The sequence below is a fragment of the Nymphalis io genome, chromosome 1 (assembly GCF_905147045.1).
Source record: "Nymphalis io chromosome 1, ilAglIoxx1.1, whole genome shotgun sequence".
NCBI classification, from domain to species: Eukaryota; Metazoa; Arthropoda; class Insecta; order Lepidoptera; family Nymphalidae; genus Nymphalis; species Nymphalis io.
In genome coordinates, this window is record NC_065888.1 from 5,104,677 (window position 1) to 5,120,883 (window position 16,207).

Here is a 16,207-nt window from a genome sequence, read left to right on the forward strand (position 1 = left end):
CCGCTACGATGGGAGCTTTTACACCGAAACGATGGAAATAACAAATTAATAAATATGGCAAAAATATAATTAACACCTATGTTTTATTTCTTATTCAAAGTTTATTACATCTACAAAATCTATCATTTTATAACAAACTACTAAGAACTGACTAAAAAGAATCTATATTATTGCAAAATAATATATTCAACCAAACATAATGTGATATTATATTAAAATTTTAATTTTAATTTTAACTGTACTACTATATATTTTATACTCTCGATGTACATTATACATTTTACTACTCAGGTATATTAAAAAAACAAAACCATAACTTAGAAAAACTGACCAATATTTGAGAGTTTTTAAACGGTGTTAACGCGTTCCGATAGATAGTCGCTCGAGTCTCGTGGCGGCGATTACTTTAATATCCGGGGGTTGATTTGACAATAAAAATAAACTTTATCCTCGCTGGCTCGACAAAAATTCAAAACGATATAAATCAGTTGATAAGTACATCGTTAATAGTATTTCACACTCCGATAACTTTCCTTAAGATTAGAATAACTTATATATGTTATATAATTATTGTACGTACATGTTTTATTAATTTTAATTTAATTTTAATATTGTAATACTAATTATTTTAAAAGAATTTCAAGAATTGCAAGAAGTACACCCCAGTCTTTAAACAATCAATGCGCTGCTAGCCATGAAATCTAAGTTACTATGTGTCCTTTTTTCCTAATTAAACTTATTCACTCACTCAACCGATTCCAAGTATTAAAGTTAAGCGGGAGTATAAGTGATAGTGGTACCCAGTTTTTTTTTAACGCTGGAAAAATGCGTTACGCCTTTCCCCCATGGGAACAGTGGGGAGGTATGTAGGGCTCGCCGGTGTCCAAGGCGCCGAATACGCCCCGAACTTCGGAATACCCACGAAAAATCCAGCGGTACCCTTTTCGTCTTAACGTGGAGCGCCACGGGATCGCTTTCGCATGCTACCGTGACGCTCTGATGGTGGTACTCACCTAAATCGACGCACGCAATGCCCTGTCGTCGGTAAATTCTAATTAAGAACTTAAAAACAATATCAAAAAGGTAACGAATGTCTTTTATAATGTTTTTGTTATATATATGTGATGTCTGCATTCAAGATATTCTACCGCAAAACAGCAGTACTTGATATTGTTGTGTTCTGGTTTGAAGGGTGAGTGAGCCAGTGTAATTACAGGCAATTATTAACATTCCTTACAATGCCAATGTCTATGGGCGTTGGTGACCACTTACCATCAGGTGGCCCATATGCTTGTCCGCCTTTCTATTCTATAAAAAAAGATATTTATTTATCTAGTTCAGACACAGATTCACTCGCCACATACAGGTTTCCTCATGATGTTTTCCTTCACCGCCGAGCACGAAATGAATTATAAATACAAATTAAACACATAAAAATTAGGTAGTGCTTGCCTGGGTTTTATTTATTTATTTAGTAAAGTTTCCGTCATTTAACCACTGGTCTATCACGGTTCAATAATTCCATATAAAATATAGCAAAAATACATCAAAGCTATAGCAACGCATTTTATATAGTAGATGTTCTTATTACATAAATAAAATAATTAAAAGTACAACTTATGATTCACTCATTGAAGTAGGTTATGACCTCCTCCAGTTGAGGAACACTTAAGTCCCGAATGCCGGTTGTTATAATATAAAGGTGTAAATTAAATAGATATGCATAACATATACTTTATGCGATAATATTATAATATCGTATTATTTTTTACACAATCTAGACTACAACATTTATACACACATGCCGAGCCCACCCATCGGCGTCTCAATATCAAACCTTATTATTTAGGTCAATAAAAAAAGGGCGACTATTGTAAGTGTTAATTTTTTTTTAATTTCCTTGTAGCCAAAACTACCTGTCTATATCTGCCTGAAATAGTGAGGCCGCTCATAAGCTATGTCATTAATTCAGAATATTCAAGCCTTTTTCATAATGTTTATATGAAAATATTTCACATGCTACATTTTTATTATTTTATTAATAAAGTAATAAGATAGCTCATTTATGAATTTGCATGTGGAGTTATAAATCCAGTTGTAATAGTTTATCTATAAATCATCAAGTTGCTTATTACGAAAAGTGAAAGCTTGAGACTTTTACATAAACATACATAAAACCGCGAAAACTATATCCAGACTATATGTAATATATATGAAAGTAATAAAAAAATTAAGTGAGTGATAGAGTCAAATGTTCAACATTATCCCTGCGCGCCCTCTTCAGAATCAATTGTTAATTAAAAGATGTAATCGTTAATCATTAATCTGATTACATTTTCCCGTCTGGCTACAAGCTAACTCTTAAAAATTTACATTATATATAAAATCCAAATAAAGATCAACTTAAAGGATTATATTAATCTTATGCATAGGAAAATTTAATTTTTTATGATTTTTAACAACAGAATAACATAGTTTAACTGTTACTTAACCTTTTTTTGACAAAGTCCAATATCGAGAATATCGAATCAAAAATTCTAAAAAAAAACTATGTAACTATTAGGTTGTTTCTCTAAACAAGCTAAGTTGCCGAAATATTAGTCATTATGAATCTAATAAAATTCTAACTTGGAACGTGTAAAAGAATTAATTTTAGATATAAGCATACGCCAACGAATCTATTCGCCCGTACTGCACTAATCCATGAACCACAACACGCTCCGCGTATTTTTTCACGTGCTTCTTAAATATCTCGAAACATTTTTTAAAATACTGGCAATATTTATGAACATAAAACTCTTTAATGAATATATCATTTATTATTCGATACTAACAATAAAATAAAAAAATATAATTATTACAGAAATGTACTTCAAGTTAACCTTATTAACGAATTTATGACTGGTGAACCGAGGGTGAACCTATTAATTGTAACTACAATCTTTCAGTTTCGTTATTCGTATTCTATCAAAGCACTTTGGTCATTTAAAAGCCTTAATGTAAACAGAAACAAAAGTATTATCTATGACTCACATATAAACAGTCTATCATCTATGGATTGAGTATTAGTATAATACTGTCAAAAAGTTTCACTTTATGTAAAAAGAGCGATATTTTTGCGAAAACGATTAATCACCAGCTACACCCAATTTAGGGAATAATTAAATACTGTTCTGTTATTTTATACCTGTGACCTCAAAGTGCAAATAATTATCTATTATCGAAATTATTTACATTGAAATGAAATGATTTGAATCACAATGAAAGTGTTTTTATAATAACTATCAATAAGTTAAGTGTAAATGAATAAGTTTTCCATTTATTTCTGATTCCCAGTCATATATTTAATTAACATGGGTGACGGACCTTTTGTTGCTAAGCCGGCTCGGGGCTGGCTCCATCCCGATTCGGTATTAGCTAGCGATGGAATTACTTACGCAGTAAGGGTAAGATACATTCGATTTATGTTACAAAAAGTAATTCAAATCTAGAGATACTTTCACAAGATAGTTCTAGTATTCAGATAGACTAAATCTAGCTATTTATTTTCCAGTATATTGGTTGCATGGAGGTTCTTACATCAATGAAAAAATTAGATTTCGAGACAAGATCACAAGTAGCAAAGTAAGTAGAATGTTTTAGTGACAACATTATTTACTGTTTTGATCTTTCAAAATAGTTTTCAAACTATTTCTACTCTGACTATTCTACTCAAAAAAGACGATCAAAAATTATAGTTCTAGATTAGCCCCTTTTATAATTCTGGTATTACAGTTTATAAAATGATTTAGTAATATTTTACTTTGTCCCGTGCATTTTCAAAGGGTCAGTTTGAACCAGTAGTTCTAGCGATAATTCAATGTTATAGACTACTTGAATAAAGTATTAATTTGACTTCTATAAACATAATATTGAATCGTATAACAAAATGAATATAATAAACAATAAAATATTTCATTCATATCAGTGCTTATGCCATTGTTGTGTAATGTCCTTTTGGTATATAACAATTTTAGTCTATTTTTTAATGAGTGTATAATGGGACCAATTCTTATCAATAGTTTTGAGGACACAATACATATAAAGTATTTGAATATAATCTTGCATACTAAGAAAAATTGCTATAATTACAGTGTGTATTTTAATTAAGAAATATAATTTAAACTGTATTCAGTGGTTGCATCTATAGCATCAGTGACTGTTATTAACAAATAGTGCATTCTTAGTCTGTTTGAAAATAATTAAAAAAAAATAATGTTATATGAACAGATAGATAGCTTTATAAATATATTGCAATAAAACTATTATTTTATTTTGTTTCAAATAAATAACATTAAGTTTATATGAATCTACAAACTTGATTTAAATATTTTATTTAAAAATTTATATAATATATATTTTTCATAATGACTAAAACAAAATATATATTGTTTTTTTTTTTGTAGAGAATGCATTGCTAGAGTATGTGCAGCTGCTGGACTAAGATCAGCTGATAAGAAGCGTCGAGTGTGTCAAGCTGCCGCCAATGCATTAGCAGCGAGGCCTAGAATGTCACACTCTGGTTCAAATGTGGCTCTGACAGTATCATCCAGAGCTATCACAGTAGCAGCATTAGAGGGAGGTGAGACTATTGCTCGCCATGATATGCCTCGTGTCTCATTTGCATCAGGCGGGGACCAGGTGAGTTGAAACAAATACAACTCTTTACTCTTTTTTTTTGTTAAAATATAGTATGAGTGTTTCTTAACAGGAAGTCATTTAAAATGACAATTATAGTTATAGAGGAAAACCTTATTTAATATATTTAAAATGATTTCTGAACATAACAAATTTCATTTAAAGTTATGGTAACACTCTTAGTTTTTTAATATATGCATTAATAAATTTTTTTTTAAATTTAATTTAATAAATGCATATCATATTCCAAGTCCGAATCTAGACTACATTTAGCAAAACATTGTGACTTGCTCCATATACAGGGGTCATTCTAAATAAAACTTGCGTGTCATCTGTATTTGTCATCTTTATACCAAATAAAAACGGTTATATATCTACAAAATAAATGTTATGAGCTGTCTAGTTATGTTAAAGTTGCTAGTGTGATCTTTTTGCTTGAGCCTTTTTATTACACTTATTCGTAAACATAAATAGTTCTTTGTGGGATGGCAAATAGTAATATGAATTCCCATTATTCTAATAAGAAAATAGTGTTTATAACCTTATATATACTTTATAGACTTGAGATGTAACCTTAATATTTTGCCTTGTATCAAAAGAAACAGGTTCACTAGTAAGTGTTCTCTGTTATGTTTTATGAAAAAAATCTTGGCATCTATCTCCAGTAATTATTGTTACCATATTAGACTACAAATATATACAAATATGCTTATTTAATGATAATTGAAGCAACAAGCACATGCTTCAATTATTATTCTATTGTTAATGTTTTTTATTATTTCTGACAATAAAAGTATGAGCCTGTAAATATATCACAGTTGAGCTAAGGTGAGAACTGTGCTCTCTTTTAGAAAATTTGGAGCTTATAGCACCACGCTGTTCCAATGAGGATTGGTGGTTACTCGTGTAACAATCTTTTGAACTATTTCTTACAGCACGATGAAATACATAAATCTTTCGGCCTTATATTATATATTTATATAATTTGAGATAATAATTTCAGGATTCACTAGACTTCGTAGCATACGTAGCGAAGTCGGCGCCGCCGGCGGAGTGGCGCGCGTGCTACGTGCTGGAGTGCGGCGGGCGGCTCGCGCAGGACGTCATCGCGACCATCGGACAGGCCTTCGAGCTGCGCTTCAAAGAGTTCCTAACGAAGCCCACATCGTGAGTCACCACATAACAATGTTTATTGGAGAGAAATTGATCTTATCCTCATATGACTCATCTTATTTATACAATTTCCAAGTATCAGTTCTAATAGATGATAATTGATGAATCGTCAACAATGATAATATTATGTAGATATTTAAATAATGTTTAGCGGAAATTCTCTATCAGCATTCGTACACAATAATTAAAAACATAAAAATATTAAATATGTTTTTTTAATTAAATAAAAGTAGAGCTGCATTTGAACGTTCTGATTTAAGTGGTCACCACCTATTATATTATATGGAGTAAGAGAAAGTACGTAAAAAGATGGTGACATTTATTCCTGTCAAAACAAATAGTTTAGACATTATTTATTTATAACATGTTTGACATCTTGTGTAACTTTCCGATACGACTCGCTCGCCACCTATTGCCCTTAGAGGTACCCTCTAAGGGCAATAGATATGCCTAAAACCTTCACACCTGTGGCTACAATAATAATACAACTTACGTACGTTGTACGTAAAATAAAAACACTTTTTTATATTATACAGGTAATCTATTTGTGCTATATATATTTATATTCTATCGGTTTTAGGTTAAACATCAATGGCTCTCGTCCGCTGAGCGCGGCAGACGAGCGTGAGTACTACAACGACATGCCCGACAAGATCCCCCCCGCAGAGCCCCCCGCCGACCCACCCGCGCCTCACCGACACCCCCCGCCGCCGCCGCTAGCCTCGCTCGCACCCATCTCCTCGTGAGTGTCTCTGCCCGCTTACATATATATACATTACACACACGCTCTTACAAATACATTACGTGTAAAAAAACATTTGTAAACTATTCGCGAACGCACACATTGAAATAACAAGTCGTGGCACGTCGCTTATCTACCGCTTTGCTACAAGGGTCTTGTCTATTCGACTGCAGGTTATGGAGTGACCGTTACTCGTATTCAAAAGGTATTCTGTAACAAATAATAGGCGAGATCTAGGAAGTCAGTGATCTCCCCCCCCCCCCTGAGCTTTAGTAAACATAAAAGCCGATTTCGTGATCTCTGCGATGGTAATGTTGTCTAGACTTCCGTTGAGAGCGGCCGCCATGTCTGATTTTGGTAACATCGCTCCGCTATGTATTCGTTGATGATAAATAATGAAAGAATAGGTAAAGGACATTACTCTACACTAGAATATACATATGATAAAAAAGTTTGGAGTTAGAATTTCTTGATTTCCAAGCAGGATTACGCATATATTTAATTGTATTTGATTGACTCTGTAATTAAAAAAGTGTAAAAGGGTAATTACCGTGTTTCTTGGCGGTTCTTCATTCCGAACCGGTGCTAGTATTACATTTAATTCAATACTGTAAAATGACGCATGTGCCTACTTGAATAAATAATTATTTGATTTGCTGCTTTTTATAGAACCAGAAGTTTTGTCAATGAATGATATGAAAAAAAAAATTAAAATAGACCGCGAGTTTTAATTTGCTATGAACCGGTCTTGAAGCTGACAGGCGATGGCATAACCACCGCCTTATATTCCTAATGTATTGAAAAAAATGTTCTTTAGATGCGAGGAAAGCGTCCGGCACTACGTGAATCAGACTCCTCCGCCTCGGACTCCGCCCACTGCACTCTTGCCGAATCACCACACGGACATCTTTGATATGCGTAAGTGACCGTCGCTTACCTTTGTCGTTTCTTAGTAGATCGCTGCAATGTAAGGTTGCCTATTTGAGGCCAACCCTCCTTGGTAACTATTTCTATCTATTTCACCTACGAGTTGAGGTGTCTCTATTCTTCTAACGGAACAAAACAACTAATAAATGAATCAATTTTAGAGCCCTTCACTGCGGCCCCGGTCTCCTCAGCGACGTCGACATCACCAGCCACGTCATCATCGCCTGCAGAAGATCTGCCTCCGACTCTGTCTCCCGCTACACAATCAGCTCTACTGGCAAGGGAAACCTGGTACCATGGACCTATATCGAGGACTGCAGCGGAAAGAGTAAGATCATCATATTATTTTTTTGTTTTAAATGTTGGCGAAGTGTTACTTGACCAGATATTGGAAAAAAAAATTAAAGTGAATACATTTACTTAGTTACTAGTACTTAGTAGTTAAGTGGAATAGTGTTGGGTTTTAAATAAAAATATATTAATCAAGAACCGTTTTGACTGCATAATATAACAGAGCTAAATCTAAGATTTGTTTATCTTAAAGATAAAGATAGAGTAATATATAATATTGTAATAAGCAAATGACTCTACTGGTGGTAGGGCTTTGTGCAAGCTCGTCTGGGTAGTTACCACCCACTCATCAGATATTCTACCGCAAAACAGCAATACTTGATATTGTTGTGTTCCGGTTTGAAGGGTGAGTGAGCCAGTGTAATTACAGGCACAAGGGACATAAAATCTTAGTTCCCAAGGTTGGTGGCGCATTGGCTATAAGCGATGGTTGACATTTCTTACAATGCCAATGTCTAAGGGCGTTTGGTGACCACTTACCATCAGGTGGCCCATATGCTCGTCCACCTTCCTATTCTATAAAAAAAAAAAAAAAGACTCCTTCGATTGGAATTTATTAGGTTTAGGTTTAAAGACATTTATTCTCAACAAGACATATTATAGTCACTTACTTGAGAACAGAGGTTACACAATGTGTACAATTAATTCCGCCATTCCATCTTGAGTACTATGTTTTAGGTAGTTAGGAAGTGTTCATAATGGAATTTATATATACATGACATATGTCATTATTTGCAGCTAGTGGTGGAGGATGGCGAGTTTCTAGTTCGGCAATCGACGGCGTGTCCCGGACAGTTCGTGCTGACCGGGGCGAGGCGAGGCGCGCACAAGCATCTGTTGCTGGTCGACCCTAATGGAGTTGTACGTTCATTTCTCTACCTTCAATAAAATCAGTATATAATACAAAGTGGCCCGCGTTTTTATACGCGTTAACCGTTACTACTCAACACTATCGGTGGAAGCGTGAGGTTATGTAGTTGATAACTTTTCTCAATGAATGGGTTGTCTAACGCTAATCTAAGATTCCGTTATTACGTTATGTAGACCGTTGAAGTAGCGTGTTCTAACGAACAAAGACTATAATTCATAATCTTGTCTGTTGTGATGAAATATTTCGAAAGATAATACACGAATTTAGCTATGAAGTAGGTATAATGTTATAATTCACGAGAGTTTTTTGAGAATGCACCTTTATTTGCGCACGAACTCTATAAAACTATACTCTACAAAAAAAAAAGATAGCATGTGTCGCACTCGGCAGGTGCGCACGAAGGACCGCGTGTTCGAGAGCGTGCCGCACCTCATCAAGTACCACTGCAGCAACGAGCTGCCCATCGTGTCGGCCGACTCCGCGCTGCTGCTGCGCCGCCCCGTGCCGCGCTCCTGAGGCCGCCCCGCGCCGCCCCGCCCGCGGTACATCATCACCTAGTGGGTCCGCCCCGCACCGCCCGCGGTACGTCATCACCTAGTGGGCCCCACACCGCACCGCCCGCGGTACGTCATCACCTAGTGGGTCCGCCCCGCACCGCCCGCGGTACGTCATCACCTAGTGGGCCCCACACCGCACCGCCCGCGGTACGTCATCACCTAGTGGGCCCCACACCGCACCGCCCGCGGTACGTCATCACCTAGTGGGCCCCACACCGCACCGCCCGCGGTACGTCATCACCTAGTGGGTCCGCCCCGCACCGCCCGCGGTACGTCATCACCTAGCGGGCCCCACACCGCACCGCCCGCGGTACGTCATCACCTAGTGGGTCCGCCCCGCACCGCCCGCGGTACGTCATCACCTAGTGGGCCCCACACCGCACCGCCCGCGGTACGTCATCACCTAGTGGGTCCGCCCCGCACCGCCCGCGGTACGTCATCACCTAGTGGGCCCCACACCGCACCGCCCGCGGTACGTCATCACCTAGTGGGTCCGCCCCGCACCGCCCGCGGTACGTCATCACCTAGTGGGCCCCACACCGCACCGCCCGCGGTACGTCATCACCTAGTGGGCCCCACACCGCACCGCCCGCGGTACGTCATCACCTAGTGGGCCCCACACCGCACCGCCCGCGGTACGTCATCACCTAGTGGGCCCCACACCGCACCGCCCGCGGTACGTCATCACCTAGTGGGTCCGCCCCGCACCGCCCGCGGTACGTCATCACCTAGTGGGCCCCACACCGCACCGCCCGCGGTACGTCATCACCTAGTGGGTCCGCCCCGCACCGCCCGCGGTACGTCATCACCTAGTGGGCCCCACACCGCACCGCCCGCGGTACGTCATCACCTAGTGGGTCCGCCCCGCACCGCCCGCGGTACGTCATCACCTAGTGGGCCCCACACCGCACCGCCCGCGGTACGTCATCACCTAGTGGGCCCCACCCCGCACCGCCCGCGGTACGTCATCAGCTCGTGGGCCACGCCCCGCACCGCCCGCGGTACGTCATCACCTAGCGGGCCCCGCCGATTCTCATATCGTTGCTTCACACTTGGGACCTAGACCCGGACTTGGATAGAGTCTGCGAGTCCAAACTTGGGTTGCTTCGACCAATGGTATGATAATTCATTTAACATTCATTTAACATTATTGCTATTTAAAGTGATATTTTAGTATGTTTTGTTCCACTAATATTAAAATGTCTTATGAAAAGTATATCAAATCGTTATATAAAACTAACTATTGTACACACACGGTGTCCAAAAATACGTAGTCAACGTGTCTTATCCTGAAAATAACATGGCAAACTATAACAATAAATTTAAATCCATAGCCGTAACTAGAAAAATCATTTATAAATCATCGTGATCACAATAATAACTAAATATTCATCATTTTTATTTATCGTATGAAATTTAATAGGAAATCTATATTTTAATATATTTCACTAACCTAAAATTTAAATACTATGAAACATTATGAAGGTACAGTTTCAATCGACTTAATTCTATTTATCTCTTACAGTATGTGATAATTTATAACTTAAACTAACCGTAATGTGTTGTTGAGCTGTTGGCTTCTCATTAATATATATAGCCTTGCATGTTAGTAATAATTAAATATTTAATAAATTATGCCTATCATTCTCTACTTTTGGCTTTACATAAACTATTATATTAGGTTACTAATATAACAAAAAAATATTTAACTTGATTCAAATTATTATTATTAGAAAACAGGATTTCAGTGAAATTAGACACATGCAAGTTTCCTCAGGATGTTTTCCTTCACAGTAAAGCACGAGATGAATTATAATCACAAATTAAGCACATGAAAATTCAGTGGTGCTTGCCCGGGTTTGAACCCACGATCGTCGGTTAAGATTCACGCGTTCTTACCACTATTCCATCTCCGCTTATGTATTTTAATGATGATAAATTTATAAAGCCAATTTTAGTTACATATGTGTTTTTACTGAAATACTTGGCAATTTCTGTTTTGAACTTTTAATTACACATTTTATATTTTTTGTTGACCGTTGTCATCAGCTTGATAGTAATTTAAACAATACGAAGCACAAATAGCGTTTAAAAATCATATACAGTCTGCCTTTGATAAATTTAATTAATTTTTTTACTATTAAAAAAATATCTTATAAAACAATGCATAAAACGCCCAAATGATACGGCCTGTAGGTGTGCCTTTTATGAAAGCATATCCATGTAAGTATTCATATTGAAATACTCGATACAATATCTCTGTTTAAAAAATGTCTACAATACTATTAAATAAATGAATGGTGCATAAAATATTGATTATAAATTTATTATTCATATTCTTATTTTAACTTATAAATGTTGTGTAACGGGTCTTTAGTTAAATTCTGATTTCTCTCTTTCTGTCGTCATTGATTTGATATTCGAAAGAAGAAGACACAGCATCGTTTGTCTAATTTACCTAAACAATTTTTACATGTGATCCCGTTAAAAACATACAATAGACTAAAAATATATGACTTTTTAAATTGAACGGGTCATAAATAATAGAACGCTGACTAGTCAAATTGAAGGACTGTTGCGTTTTCGCGGTGTTGCTATATGAAAAAAAAAACATGTATATAATATGAATTCGACTTAGACTTATTAAATAGATAGATATTCGTCTATTATTATAAAGTAATTTTACAAAATTTAGAAAATTTGCACATTTATATTAATTAAAAATTTAATGAGTCTAAATATTACACAAGATCTTTAGATTTCTTTATAACTATTAAGTAGACTTCTAAAATAAACAAAAGCAAGTCGTTTATCGTAAATAATGAAAAATTAAAAATATTTTACCTTGTAACGCTTATGTGTGATTCAAGATCATTCCTATTAAATTTATGAACGTGATTAAACGGAATTGATGAAATTATATTCTATCTGGTGATTTTTAAAATTGATTACGATAATAATATAATATAAATAATGACAAAAATTTAAACGTATTTTTATAAAATATTTTTTCATTATATACAATTATATTATGTATGTTAAAAGTATAATTCATTGATTATATGTTTATTATTCTTGAAGAATCGTTTTTTTATGAACATATCATTCTTTTCTTACATTAAGCGGCACTTCATGAGGCTTAGCTTGCTTGCGTTGTTTAGAATGAATTGTAGTGAAACTAGTACTAACTGCTTCAAGTGTGGACGGTCAATGCAAATCTATCCCTCACTTCCTCTGACGACAAGTGGATAGAAAGAGATGTCCTATTTTACCAAATAAAAAGTCGTATTCGGACAATTATTGCAAACACTCGAACTACTCAACTACATGTGAAGTGCCGCCATTACAAGTGTTAGTTATATATTGTGTCGTAAATCGGTTAATAAAACCTTACGACTGATTTTTACTTTTAACTATCATTTAACGACCAAATGAGCTTTCTCTATAACGAACGATGGTGATTTCGCATGGATGTGTTACATGAAATAATAACTAGTCTTCACCAAAATTTAGTTAAGTGTGAAGACGCCTTTAGATAATTTAGAATAATATTCTTCAATACGTGCAATTAAATTACCAAAATGTATTGTGTGTTTGAGAAACATATTATAATTTTATGTTTTGATACGATCTGCATTTCTTTGAATCATTGTATTTTATTGGCTCTCTGCTTTAGATTTATATTGTGTAAAAAGTAGTCTTTAGTCTTATTATAATGATCTTATATTTAAGAATATACAACAATAGGTGCTATAAAGCTTACTTAAATATAAAATTTTAGGCGAAAATGTTATTATTAAGTGAAGACATAAGTGGATGAAGGTGATTTGTAATATTATTTATTTTATGTCATTAAAAATGTGCTTATTTCATGCGTTTACTGATTTAATGAACGGACGGAATAAGTTCTTATAATAAATCACACGACATTGTACTCGTATCTCAAATATTCGCAAAATAAGAATGAAATATTGATGCTCATTACTATAAAATAACAAATTTGTAACTTATCATCTTCATCAACTCATATGTTCGAGTATCATCACAAATGTATATTTACTTAATAAGACTGTATGCAATAGGAATTTGTACTGTTGGTTGTTACATCGTCGAAATAATTGAATTTTATATCTTAATATTATAGTGTCGAAAACTATTGGAAAAAGTTAATTAAATTAAGAATCTGACATGTTACTTATAAACAAAAACTGGAGAACTTCTCATGTTGCAGGATTTAGAATAAATACAGCTAATTTCGCTGTTGTTTTCTATGGATCCTTCCAATCAAGTTGGTCGCATCTTGAATACAGATTTTACATATTTTATCGAGTTTGTATTAAACATATAAATTTATTTTATTTATATTAAACATATAAATATTTCTTATTAATTTTAACTATCAAATACATTAATGGAAAAAGCCCTAGTGAAGGCTGTACGATGTAGACCTTCGCCTATTAACTGTCGTGTCATTTCCAGTGCTTTAATTTTTAATTTTCGTGTCGAAAAAAATATGTTTAATCGTATGTTAATTCGTAATGTATTTTATACACACCTTAGTGTAATAATATAGCGAATGAATTTAAGCAACACACAGTATGTTAAATTTTCTTGAAAATAAAGTCTAATGAAGTTATGTTTATTAAATAATTGTGATTATAAAAATAAAATATATAGGTAAACATTATTTGTATTTTTTTATCCTTTTTTTAGCCTTGGATGGAAGCTGCCAAGTGGTGCAAGATTAAATATGGTAAAAATTATATCTCAAATTTTAATTTACCTATAAATTGATTGATTTATTTTTTGATTAAATTATCTGATTACAAATGAGAGATTTTACTATTCTTTATCTAATAAACCTAAATGTAAAAAAGTATTTTTACTCCTTTTAAGTGATCTGGGATGAATCTAATGGAAAGACATTTGCAACAATAATTAACAATAATACCCCTTTTTAATTCGACAATTCAATAATACGCGTTCGAACAGTGGTGATGTTCGTTCTATCCTTTTTTAACTCGGTAAATGGCGACGAAGTTATCTATAGCACAGACTGGAAGTGAAATTAAAGCATCTTGTGTGTATAAATAATGGAAATTAATATTATACTCGTGCTTCGTCCTCTAGATTAGTACCGTGAGAGTATTATTGAAGACAATGTAGTAACGCATAGGTGACACCAATTCTTCACTATGGCTTAGACAAAAATTGCCACACCCAAGGCGACAACACAAAACATGTTCTTACCCCCACTCAAGACAACCTACCTGCGCTGAACTTCAGTCGGTAGCTCTTAGCCAGCTCGGTAGCCAAAATCATGCCGAAACGTGTTAGCGGTAGTAGTAGTTTGGAATTAGTAGCATAACAAATACATAAATTAGAAAAGGAAGTGAAAAGTTCACGTCGTAAAAAACTATTTCATTAATTTCGTCATCATCGTCGTCGAGCCCATCTGCAAATTCATCGATATTCATCGATGGGTATCCTCGCCAAACCCAGACAGTAAGTACTTGAACATATTACTATTCTAATTATGTAATCGGTTTGAATGCATCAAAATTGTCTGAGGGACTAGCTCGGCTCATTTGTATTGTAACGGCTGTAAACGCAAAGTTTGTAAATATGCATCAGAATAGTCTGAGGGACTAGCTCGTCGCATTTAAATCGGAACCGCTTCAAGCATAAACGTACAATTTACGTTACGTCATGAGTTTTCTGTGGAAACATTTCGCTGCAATTCTATACCGCAATCTTCTTCTTTTTATAAGTGCTTAAGTACATTAAGCGAACGTGAGACAAAAGAAATCAATTTAGATGATTATTCATTATAAATATGACCACGAGACTGATTGTCCCGTCCGTATGATACGAGTTTAATGTTTTTATTGCATTAAATTAAACATTGTTTTCTTCTTTCAGGCTAGGAGGCAATTATAAATATTGGTGCGATGTTCGATAAAACCAAAAGCCGTGTCACCAGCCGCCTGCAACCCACAACGCGCTGCCTCGCGCGCCCTCGTCGTACAAGTACACACAGCGATCCAAGCAGACCCGCCGCCCGTATCCAGTACGTTACACTGGCAGACTTGCCCATTTTTGTAAATAATGGTCCTTAATAACACGTGATTAATCTATTTTATCACGAATAAGGTTATCAAATAAAGTTTGATTAACCAGTCCATCAACCTCGTTTATCAAAGCCAAACCATTTTTAGATACTTTAAATCTGTTATCATAGCAATTTCTGAGTGTAAAGCATGTTCTGATCAATATGTATCACGTATATTCTTGGTACCGATACCGAATGGCAAGATAAGATTTATTCTAAATTTAAAAAATTAAATAATACAGAACATTTTAAATTGGAAGACATTCGCACTGTGTTAAACTCATGTCTAATGAGTGTTATATCGCGGTCTTTAGTCTTGTACGAATTAAACGTTTTGCCTTTCGGTATCTGTATCGCGCCGATCATTTTTACAAAACTGATGCAACCTATGGTAAGCTTGTTACGGTCGTCGTTTTTTATCACCTATATCATCATCATCACCAGCCGAAAGACGTCCACTGCTGGACAAAGGCCTCCCCCAAGAATTTCCACGTTGGCCGATCTTGCGCTGCATGCATCCAACGGCTTCCCACGACTCGTTCTAAGTCGTCGGTCCACCTTGTAGGGGGCCTGCCCACTTTGCGTCTTCCGGTTCGTGGTCGCCACTCGAGAACCTTTCTGCCCCAGCGGCCGTCGGTTCTGCGAGCAATGTGCCCCGCCCACTGCCACTTCAATTTAGCAATTCTTCTGGCTATGTCGGTTACTTTGGTTCGCCTGCGGATTTCATCATTTCTGATTCGATCTCGCAGAGAAACTCCGAGCATAGCCCTCTCCATTGCCCTTTGAGTGACCTTGAG

General features: G+C 35.8%; 1 protein-coding gene and 1 long non-coding RNA gene across 6 annotated transcripts; one reads left to right on the top strand and one right to left on the bottom strand.

The window, feature by feature from the left end:
- The first annotated feature begins 3,086 nt into the window (after positions 1 to 3,086).
- On the top strand, positions 3,087 to 9,279 carry LOC126769706 (SHC-transforming protein 1). The gene is made up of 9 exons (XM_050488627.1): positions 3,087 to 3,446; positions 3,554 to 3,624; positions 4,446 to 4,680; positions 5,681 to 5,844; positions 6,431 to 6,592; positions 7,410 to 7,510; positions 7,681 to 7,847; positions 8,609 to 8,731; positions 9,132 to 9,279. The coding sequence occupies exons 1-9, from the start codon at positions 3,354 to 3,356 to the stop codon at positions 9,255 to 9,257; spliced, it is 1,242 nt and encodes a 413-aa protein (XP_050344584.1). The 5' UTR covers positions 3,087 to 3,353; the 3' UTR covers positions 9,258 to 9,279.
- On the bottom strand, positions 9,178 to 10,434 carry LOC126769716 (uncharacterized). 5 transcript variants are annotated; one of them, XR_007669419.1, is made up of 6 exons: positions 10,312 to 10,434; positions 10,189 to 10,270; positions 10,027 to 10,067; positions 9,823 to 9,986; positions 9,417 to 9,539; positions 9,178 to 9,295 (listed from the first exon to the last, which is right to left on the bottom strand). It is a non-coding gene; the product is annotated as an uncharacterized LOC126769716 (long non-coding RNA). The 5 variants fall into 5 exon arrangements; XR_007669416.1 differs by lacking the exon at positions 10,027 to 10,067 and adding an exon at positions 10,108 to 10,148 and having other exon boundaries at positions 9,458 to 9,539; XR_007669417.1 differs by lacking the exon at positions 10,027 to 10,067 and adding an exon at positions 10,108 to 10,148.
- Between the last annotated feature and the right edge of the window lie 5,773 nt (positions 10,435 to 16,207).